At 32.7% G+C, this 12,155-nt stretch overlaps 1 protein-coding gene across 5 annotated transcripts in view; it reads right to left on the reverse strand.

Moving 5' to 3' along the window:
• Positions 1 to 880: 880 nt before the first annotated feature.
• Positions 881 to 12,155, reverse strand: part of LOC135111032 (USP6 N-terminal-like protein) — a 36,614-nt gene continuing 25,339 nt past the window's right edge. For 3 of the 5 annotated variants that reach the window (XM_064023933.1, XM_064023934.1, XM_064023932.1), the window contains exon 13: positions 881 to 2,600. In XM_064023933.1, coding sequence (XP_063880003.1) covers positions 1,693 to 2,600 — 908 coding nt within the window. In that variant the 3' untranslated portion in view covers positions 881 to 1,692. The remainder of the gene's footprint in view (positions 2,601 to 12,155) is intronic. The other 2 variants (XM_064023936.1, XM_064023935.1) reach the window with 1 other exon arrangement.

The raw sequence follows: 12,155 nt of genomic DNA on the forward strand, positions 1-12,155 counted from the left end.
TTTTGCCAATATGATACCTCACTATCAATTATATCTCATGAGAGAGAGAGAGAGAGAGAGAGAGAGAGAGAGAGAGAGAGAGAGAGAGAGAGAGAGAGAGAGAGAGAGAGAGAGAGAGAGAGAGAGAGAGAGAGAGAGAGAGAGAGAGAGAGAGAGAGAGAGACCAGAAATTTGATATTTCTGAATTATTCTTTCTTTTTCTTTGTTAATAAAGGAAAAAAAGTACCTTGAGTCAGTAATGGAGTGCATGACAATCATGGTCTGTATACATACAATATATATATATATATATATATATATATATATATATATATATATATATATATATATATATATATATATATATATATATATATATATAGTCCTCTACTGTCTCTGAAATATTTATGAATAGTGTAAAATAATGAGGTAAACAAAACACAGGGAAAAACTTGAAAATGAGCACAATCAAGCCTCTAACCAAAGAGACTTGTGGAGTATATGTGACCCTTTCCTTATGGCAGTATTGCACAGTGGCTTGGCTCAAGTGATCCAGGCAGCACCATGTGGATGTGCACTCTACAGTAATTCTTATAATCCTTATCCTCTAGGTTGCCAGATCTGATCCTCACAAATATTTATGCTGAAAATTTTATTGGCTGCCTGGTACAAATATGTGTACTTGCAAGTAAGTTCATGGCAGAATAGAGGCATTTCAAACCCAATAAAGCCATATATATATATATATATATATATATATATATATATATATATATATATATATATATATATATATATATATATATATATATATATATATATATATATATATATATATATATATATATATATATATATATATATATATATATATATATATATATATATATATATATATATATATATATATATTCATGATTTTTGCTCAGAAAAAAAAAAGTAATCAATATGTAATAGACTTATAAAAATAAGGATTTTAAGTGACCTTGACTGCTGTGGTTTATCTAGACTACAGAGCAGCACACCTCTACAACAGAGTTTTGTTTTCACACAAAGGTGCAAAGGAATGTAATGCAAATATTTGTCCACCATCAAATTATAATGTCACAAAAAAATAAAACAAAATAAATAAATAACTAAATAAATAAATAAATAAATAAATAAAATGAAAAATAAAACAAATAGAAAAATAAATAAATAAAATATTTGATTAATGAAAAGTAAAGAAACAAATAAACAAATAATAATAATAATAATAATAATAATAATAATAATAATAATAATAATAATAATAATAATAATAAAAATAATAATAATAATAATAAAAAAAACAAGGAAGACTAGAATAGGAGTCATATAAAAATATGCTAGTATTGGCTCCATACTTATTAGGAGTGACAACTGCATCTATAAACATCAACTCTATTAAGTACACTTACTAGTAATGAGCTGTGTGCTCAAACATCTATCAATATTATTAATCACTTAGTGTAACTTGGACTCCTTTCCACTCTGGACAATACTTTTTCTATACACAAAACTTGAAAACAATTATGTTCTGTTACAACCCTGGTGAAGAAATGGACATTTAAGACTTTCAGTACTACTTCCCTATCAATGGAAATAATTCATAAACATGCTAATACACCAAAATTTATATACATATTACTTAAAATTCCCAAATATGAATTAAGCCTTCAGCACTGCTTGTACTTACAGAAGTCCCTCACTATACTCTGGACTGTCAAGAGTGATAGGTCGGGACCGTGATGTCTCCAATCTTGGTAGAGATGGAGACACTAATGGGGAGAAACTTTTGTTCTGGGGAAATACTTTGAGGTCTTGAACTAAGGTGGAATGGTCCTGAGATGATGAATCTACAACAGATGTATAGTTTTCTAAACTTAAAGACTCAAGTAAATTTGAAGGATCTCTTGGTGAACTGCTTGGATTAGAAGAATATTCAGACGGTACTGATGATGGCTCATCTCTGTCAACACGTATCATGATTTTATTGGGATCATTTGAACTGGTTGTTATCTTTAGATCATCATCAGCAGATTTTGGGACTTGACTTTTTGGGGTTAATGTGTCTGTGTTCCCTGAGTAAGGTACAAAAATACGAACAGTGTCAGGTGTCTCTGTGGCCTTTGGAGTAGCTGGCTCAGAAAGCAGTGCCTCCTTGTCCTGCAATGTCATCTGGCTCACTGAGAGGCAGGAGGGCCGAGGGGTGGATGGGCTGTGTGCAGGGCTGCCCAAATCACCATTATGTACCACCTCACCTTCACTCTGTAATGACTGCGTATCACTCTGTACATCACCATTAGTCCGATGAGGTGCTGATTGTGAGGGTGAATGACTATTTGAGTGCCTGAACCTCTCTGTGGGTGATCTTGGTGATCGCACTGACTGTACTGAGCGAGTGTCTGGGGAAATGAGTGACCGACCAGACTGAATGGAAGCAGCATCAATGTCCCCACGACGTGCCAGGGTCACTGAGGACAGGGTGGAGAGGTCAGCAGCAGAAGTGAGGGAGGTGTTGGCCAGGGAAGCTCGAGAACCTCCCACACCCCCCAAGCTGCTCACTTCATCAATGCTGCACTCCAGGGAATATCTTGAGCCTGAGGTGGAGAACAGAACATGCTTTTATTCAGATGAGTAAGAATTATTGGACTAAAGTGTATACCTAAAACCTTTTTATTCAGACTTACAAATGAATGTACCAACATACTAGTGGTATACAACAATGTCTTTAATATGTATGAAGCAGTGTCTAAAGTCATCTAATTTTATGCTAGAAAATAAAAAGTGATCTAATTTTATGTCAGGAAATAAAGTCCTGATCAGCTGTAAGTGAGTATGTCAAAGAAGATATGTACATCTAACATTCCTATATTAAGTACAAATGATTATATCATGCATAGTTGACGACTGGCATTATAAATGCAAAACACACTGGTTGTTAATTTGCCTTGGGATTATTAGGATCTATCTACATATTTGTACATTTTGATAACTCTATCTTTTTAACATAACCTTTATGGGTAAAATTTGAGAATATTTGTTTTGAAATGACATCACTGATACTTTCTATTTTCTCAAATGAATTACAAAGTTATTGGTTTCTATAAAATTATCAAAATGATGATGATGATGATGATGATAACATCATTCAAGAGTCTTGTCTTCATCACTCTCACTGCCAGCTCTCCTCCCAATTTTACTTTCATCCACAACAATCTTGATGACATCTTGCATTCGAACACACAGTGCTGCACTTAAGGGCTCAACAACAAGGCCACTACTTCTCTTACTTTCTCTCACTAAAGCATGACAACATTCCACTCACTCCTCCAAACTCACATTCACATTTTCTTTTCATCTTTGTTTCACACAAAGCTAAAACATCAAGCTTTTATCTCTTTAGCCTTCTTCCAATACTAATCATGCCATTCTGAACATGGGGAAAAGAAACTAATGCCTGAAAACAATGTCAGTTACATGAGAAAGATCATTAAAGGAAATGAGCTATGATGGTGATAATAATAATAATAATAATAATAATAATAATAATAATAATAATAATAATAATAATAATAATAATAATTAATAATAATAATAATAATAATAATTTTCCTATCCATCACGTGATTATAGTATAAGGTAATAAGCACAGTACATAACAGGATAATAACTAAGTGAAACTTAGTTTTCTTTAAAAATACCTAATAATTTCTATAACAAGCCTCATACAATGGAATGCATTTACTTACTTTTGGTTAAGTTTGGTAAGTTAACTAGTTACCATACAATTTATCAACACATTCTAAACTAGGTTTCAAAACTGAAAATAAAGTAGATATACATCACTATTGATATCTTGGATACAAAATTCTAGGGAAAGGAGATTTCTTGTCTTTAATATTTACACATACACATGGGATGACTAGGTATACATGCATTTCTAAATAATGATAATGATAATAATAATAAAATAAAAAAACTAGCAATAATGCATTTGACCTGTGGGTGTTTAATTTATCTTGAATTCAGATTTATGGATATTTGTACAACCAACTCGTGAAAATGCAAATCATCACATACAGATTTTTTGTCATAGCAAAGGTGTTAAAATGTGATGAAGCATACCTTTTGAGAACTCCGATGACAAGATCTTTTGCATGTCACTATCTCACAAGAGATGAGCATAAATATTCAAAGCCAGTTAACTGGATAAATGATGCATTCAGGTGACTTAGACTAGTAAGTTGTGCTGATCATTTGTAAGAAAAACACCTGTTTGATTTCATAAATCTGATGAGCAAAGAATGACTGAATGTGAAAATTTGCTTGTCTTTAAAAATAAATGCTAACTAGTTTGTTATAATGTATTATAAAGAAAAACTATTATATAATTTTCAGCATGACAAGGATTCCACAAAACATTTGTTTTTCAATATTACTGAAATTAATATGTTACCGAGCTAAAGATAACAGCAACCTAGGATTAAAAGTGAAGAGATGAAAACAAAAAGGAGTCAATTCAATCTGAAGCCCAAGAAACAATAGTTTCTAAGTCACCATTTTTTTCCCCTTTGTCATTATATATGTATATATATATATATATATATATATATATATATATATATATATATATATATATATATATATATATATATATATATATATACAGTAGGGTACGCAACAATGAATATGATTTGTTCCAATGTAGCGTTTGTTATGGCAAATGTGTGTTATGGAGACTGAAGAACATAAGGGAAAAAAAAAAAACTGGTTCCATGGAACCAGAAATAAAAAAAAAAAAAAACACTATTTTTTGAGAAAAAAAAAGAAGAAAAAAAAAAAGCACATTTACACTACTACACTTGAAAAAATACAAAAGATATATACAGTACCCTCCTGAGTTTCACACCTAGTCCTAATTCTTACCCTCCCGACTTTTGCACATTATCACCCCAAGTTTCGTGCTGTTTTGACAAGTGTCAGTCACATTTACCTAATGTCGGCATCTGTCTCTCTCTCTGAAAGTAGGAACATTCCTAAGGATTGCTACATAGAATGAGGTTGAGAATGAAAATGGAATTATGTATACAAGAGTGTGAAAGAGTGAGAAACAATAAAATTAAAATGACATAAAATGAGAGAGAGAGAGAGAGAGAGAGAGAGAGAGAGAGAGAGAGAGAGAGAGAGAGAGAGAGAGAGAGAGAGAGAGAGAGAGAGAGAGAGAGAGAGAGAGAGAGAGAGAGAGAGAGAGTGCGTGGAATCACTCTCTTGTCCCTTCTCTGATAGATAAGGGGGAGAGGTGACAGAAAGGGAGATTTTGATGCAAAAGGAAAGAAGGGAGAGGAAAGGAAGAAGGGGAGGAAGGGATGGGTGGTGGATAGATGAGCAGCAGCTCACACAGCTGGTGAATTAGTCTTGCAAGTTTTAGTTTGTTATTCCGATTAATTTTTTATTAATATTTCAGTGTTCACATGAATGGCGAGCTCATCATGCCAGTTTCGGTTTGTTATTTCAATTGATTTTTAGTAAAATTCCAGTGCTTGCACAAGTGGCAAGTTCATTATGCCAGTTTTGGTTCATTTTTCCAATTAAATATTTATTAAAATGTCAGTACGTTATTGCAGTTGTACATTATAACGACCCTGCGAATATATTAAACACTAATATTAGACGAAGGCGGAAAAATTAATTTTTCCACCTTCATCTAATATCAGTGTCTAATATACTCACCTATATATCACTATTGCTCCATACATTGTCTTTGCTATTTTTTATTAATATTTTTTAGTTAACAATCTGACCCATTGTCATACAGATGTCAGCCTTTTTTTTCTCTACTTTTCATTACTGTGTCTCTTATGGGTTATTATTTTTGTTCTTAATTTTCTTTAAATTATATCTTTTTAATGTTGTACTAAATATGATTATATATTTTAGCCTGAAGATGCCTTCTGTGAAGATAAAATATTGCAGGTATATATATATATATATATATATATATATATATATATATATATATATATATATATATATATATATATATATATATATATATATATATATATATATATATATATATATATATATATATATATATATAACTCATTCAATTGGCAACAGTGAACACCCAGAAGTCAGGCTTGTAAATGATGAGAATGAATGAGCAAAATGCATAAAAAGAAGCACCAGATATCAGAAGTCATAGAGATCTATGTTAAATAAGAAGTATAAGTTAAGTTAGATTGACATGACAATTTATGAGAGGGTGACTGAAAGCAGGAAAAACAATGGTAAAATTAAGTGGATGGCTCTTGGATTGTTGGAACTTTGCCCAATAAAGCAATCATTGGATTTCCACCTAATAATTACACTATTTTCAAGCTACTTCAATATGAAAAGTTTATGTTACAGTAAACCTTCACCACATCATACATTTATCTATCAGAATATAGGCTATATCAGACTCTTTCACATATCTGGACAAACTTTTCATACACTGAATAAGATCTGGTTTATAAGATACAAATTCAGCCATGTGTACAGGCTGAGGAGTGGTGCACCAGCATAAGGCAATATGTCTGGTACAGCACTTTAAAAAGGTCATCTTATCTACAGATTTATCAACAACAATAATTCACTTCTCCTACCCACACTACAATCCTCTCTTCCTCGCCTCCCCACTGCTCTTCCTCCAACCCCACCTCCCTCCTTGTCACCAACCATCACATTCAGATATCCTTTATCTTTGTGTGTTTATAGGTCAAACCATACTAGTGGTGTGGTTCATGTCCACTTAATACTTCACATTAAAACATCATTCAGTGCTTCCTTAATAATGAAATCAACAGCTTTTATTGATAAACCTATGCTGTAAATAAGAAATAAAGCTTATTGACATGTAAAAAAGGTATGAATATAATTTGGTTCAAGATAAGAACAATTAATTTTAATTTATATTTGGATGTTACAACCTCTCTCTCGGTCACTATCATTTGTCTTACACTGAATGATGCAAGATATAACTGACTGACTGATGCCTCAAATAAATTACCCTAATAAGGGCTGGTAAAACCATTCAAATTTATACATTATACATACAGTGTTGGCAAAACCTGATTGTTAGTTACTTTTTACTTTTTTTACAATGCAACCAAGATGATGATGTCAATGCTTTGTCATGTTTCCCTGATTCTTGATATTTTTCAATTTGTTTGGCATGAAGTGAGCAAGTCTTTTAAAGTAGTCTGGTGTTAAGTCACTCTCCCACATTGCTAGAACTGCAACTTGCAATTTTTCTACAGATGAAGTGTCATAATCAATCGGCTTTCCTTTCATATGACCAACTGTTTTCTACAGGAATCAAGTCAGGGGAATTTCCTGAAATTTCCAGAAATTGATGGATTCTTCAAAACTTGATGGTTTGTAGCTTTTGTGGTCTTCCTAGGCTGTCCACAACCAGATTTATGATGTGGAGCAGCATCAGGAGACAATGCCTCAACAATGACCAGGCTGGCATGGATAGTAGATTATGAATGCTTCTTATGTCTAGCAATTCTACAATTTGGGGCTGCCATGGTTCAGGGGGACTGAGCATGATTTAGGGGCTAAGGAGTTCTCAGTATACAGGTTTGAATCGTGCCCACAGTCCAAGGGTAGGAAGGGCATCCACTTGGGATAATGGTTTCCAAATGTCAAATCCAAAGTCCTTTGTTAGGAAGCAACACCTTAGCTCTGACTGATTAGGAGAAAAAAAAAAAAAAAAAAAAAAAAAAATCAACAATAGGAAAATGTTCTTTTCTCCAAGCAACGGACTGTGCTTTTTCCTTCCTAGAAAGCTTAGTAGCATCCATCTCTAATGTCAGATGGTCAAGTAATCAGAAACAAGTTTTATTACAAACATAATCATAACCAGATGGTAAGTGCATAATGTCCTTAGTCAGTCAAAACACTGTCCACTAATCTACTATCTCCTTACCACCAAGCATGCACAGTTACCATGTACTGTTATACTTAGTACTGACATAATGTTGTGGAGGAAGGTGCACATAAAATCAGAACCCCTCAGCCACTTAAGCCATGTATGGGCATTTGGATTTTTTACTGACACTGTATGTGTATGTATGTGTATACATATATATATATATATATATATATATATATATATATATATATATATATATATATATATATATATATATATATGGTCATTATGAATATAAATATTCTGTGTGACAGTGTTTACAAAAATTATGATTTTTTTTGTACTACTAAGAAATTTGGAAAAACAAATAAGCAAACTGAAAATTTTAGACACCACAGTATCATAGTTCTTACAATTACAGAAATTGGTAGATTCTCAGTGTTTGCACTGCCCTGTGGTGGGTACTCGGAAACAAATGTAACAGCAACAGCAGCATCAGGATGAATATAAACAAATAATAATAACAATAAAATGAGCAAAATAAATTCTAGAATTAACATCACCAACACCACCAGCAACAGTCACAGTAATGAACAAGCAAAAAAAGTAAATTAATTAATTCAACAACATAATATTCTGTTTATATCCCCCACTGATGCATTATGATACTTGCCATACCAAGATATATGCACTGCTGAGTGCCAATCATTGCCTTTTCCATAAAAGGAAAACACTGGAATGATGCTTTGTTGTTTCTATTTTGGGCATAGATTTGTAATACAACTATCACTTCACTTTATATGCAGGAAGCTTCACAGTAGCTAGAAAGCTTATAATCAATTGCATGACTTTACTGCTTCAGCCAACCAATTATGAGTAAACATAATTTATTTTCAGATTCAACACTGTTTTCTGACCACTGACCACTTCATGATACTATCAAGAACTTGTAGTCATGAGGTGAACAGCTTTTGCTTTCAATTACGGGATATCAACATGAAGGTGAGGTTGTATATCTGCTGTCTTGTATGTTAAGTTAGTCAAATGATCAACTGTCAATATAGCAAAAAAGGTTTGTTAGCATAATGTCTATTAGACCTACTAAACCTAAGGCAGACTTTGGACGCCCCTTATTAATACTTTCCAATACAAATTCAAATTCACTAAGTGGAAAGTTACCAATTATGTTGTTTTATGAAACATGATTCCACATTTGGTGAGAGAATTACCTTGTCCCTAAATATCTGGAGATGCATTAAAATTTTTCACTGTAGATTTTCATAGCTCATATCTATCATGAAAATTGTTTGCAATGTGCTTAATTTATCAGAAATGCCAGTCTATTTGTGTTTTACTAGTCATTCACCACCTGAAGAATTATAATATGTGGCAACAATAGCTCATTCAGTTTTCTATGTATTTTAGATATTTCAAGCTCATCCATCCTTCAGGTTCACTATCAATTTACTGAATGACAACAATTAAATAAACAAAAATGTTAGCACAACATGAATGTATATGTGCATCAATAAAATATGTCACTGAGCACCTGAATACTCTCTCAACCCATACTACTGAGCAGATATGAGCTTAGGCCTTGTAACTTAATGCTAAATAATCATATACAGATCTATTCTTTCATACATATAAAAAATTACAGTGATCATTTATGGGACATAATCATTAAGGGAATGCTTGTTTACATGTAATAAAAAATATACATTAAACTACAAAGCTGAGATGCTTCCACTGCCATGGATAGTGGCCAGAATTAAAAGTCATGCACACCCCTCCCCAATAAAGCATTATAGCAGCCTTAAGTAAGGGAGTCATGCAGGACACATACACTAAAGAGGAACCAGGTATGAGGGTACACAAGGCAACCTACACACACGGGAGGTGGGACAACTATCACACCACACTCGGAGGTTTGCAGTCCTTGGGGTTCAGGGGCATAAGTATTGGGAAAACTTAAATTACCTTTCTTTCCTATGAGTTGCCAAACAAGGAATGGACATATAAGTTTTCATGTGGAAATTGGTTTGTAATAGTTGATAAATTCTGGTCCAAACATACAATGCTTGACTATTAAGAATACACAAGATAATTTATTGTGATAATGCAATATCTAGCAAGTGGTCCTTATTCCCATCCAATATAACTCTTCTTATGTGTCATTATCAGATTGATATACTTTGTAATTTTATACAAAAAAGTCAAATTAACTAATTAATTAAATGCAGATATCAACTGCAATCAAATTAAATCTGATTCAAATTTATGTATCTTGCATAGTAGTTACAGTCTGTTTCAGCTCCATCTTACAAATGCTAATGTTTCCAGGTTAGATTTCTATGAAGAAACCAGTAAAAACTGGTTTGAAATGTGATATCAAAAACAAGGTTGCTGTATTAGAATGTAATGTTTCTAAGACGAAAGATGTATGTGTGTAAATGTATGCTTCATTTCATAATGACTGCATTTTGGTTCCATTTCTTTTTATGCAATATTTAAACTCTAACAATTGCATGAATACATACATACTCATAAAAAAAATAAAAACAAGAAGAGTTAAAGAGAAGAGCACATTTCTTGATACATTTCAAGTGCCACAATTAAAAATATTAACTATCAAAGAAAGCAAAACCAAGGAACTTCAAAGCATAGATCTTGTTCCATATACATAATTGTGACATTGTAGACAAACATTGATGCAGTAATCCCTCCTATATCTGGACATTCAATAACCGGACTCATCAGTATATGAACAGTACTGGGTTTTACTTGTTCAAATCTTTAACTGAACACATGTTAGGTTAAATATCTGGACATACACACACCAGCCACCAGCATGACTCAAGGTTCCCACTACGTGCCTATCTCTGGCCAGAGCCAAAATATGTGGTGCTGCTGCGTGGGGCTACATCACCCTGTGTGGCAAAACAGTTACAGTAGTACTGTGGATAGTCATGTTGTTTAAACTCAAGGTTGTTTATACACTAGAAGCAGAATGGTTACTAAGAGAACCCACATGTCAAAGACACTGGGCTCATCCATTTAATGATGATTGGAAAACTAATGAAAAGCTTAACAAGTTCAATCACAATATGTGGAAATACAGTAAGGTACGTGGCAATGAATATGATTTGCTCCAATGTAGCACTCATTATTGCAAATGTGCATTATGGCAAATGAAGAACCTATGTAAAAATTAATTGGTCCCAGGAAACCCCCCCAAAATAATAATATAAAAAAATATACAATAAAAAAATAAAAAATAAATAAATACAAAATAATAAAAATTAGCACATTTGTGTTACTGCATTTGAGATAACACAATAAATATATAGAGTGCCCTAGACTAACCTTAGGTTATTGCATGGATAAGCTTGTTTGACTGCTGCTGGTGGAGGTGGAGGTGGAGCTAGTGTTTATGATTATATTGTTAGTTCATGGAAAGTGGCACTGTTGGTGGATAGGTGAGCAGCAGCTCACACAGCTGGCAAGTTAGTCTTGTGAGTTTTATTTTGTTGTTCCAATTAAATTTTTATTAAAATTTCAGTGCTCACATGAATAGTGAGTTGTCTTGCCAGTTTTGGCATGTTATTCCGATTAAATTCTTATTAAAATTTCAGTGCTCGCACAAGTGGAGTTCATCTTGCCAGTTTTGGTTCGTTATTCCGATTAAATTTTTATCAAAATTTCAGTGCGTTATGGCAGTTGTATGTTGTAATGACCATGCATACCCTACTGTATAACTAAAGATTCTTTAAATGTTAAAGAATTTCAAGCCATTATTTTTCTTGGCAGTTTTCACTGACATGCAATATCCATACATGCTGTGGATAAATTGGGATGGCTATTAGAGGGATTACTGTATATCAAAATAGCTTGAATATTTAAGTGTAATCCAAAGGTATTTTCTATGGTTCATTAATATCATCAATATTATTATTTTTCTTTCCAGGAATACAATTTGTTGAATTACGGTGAATTAGAAAATTCACACCCATAAGTCTAAAATTTCCGGTAGTTGTCACTATTTTCATTAAACTCAGCAGGTACAGCCAAGCAAAGCAAGCATCTTTCGCAATCATTCATATTTAGGCAGTACTTATTTCTTAATAAGACTACTATATATATTCCAGAATGACTAGCAATTTTGCCTTCCATATGAAACCAAATGGAAGCACAGTGAATGAAAAAAGAAAGTTATTATTTGTCATTAGCA

Source organism: Scylla paramamosain, chromosome 21 (assembly GCF_035594125.1).
Source record: "Scylla paramamosain isolate STU-SP2022 chromosome 21, ASM3559412v1, whole genome shotgun sequence".
Lineage (NCBI taxonomy): Eukaryota > Metazoa > Arthropoda > Malacostraca > Decapoda > Portunidae > Scylla > Scylla paramamosain.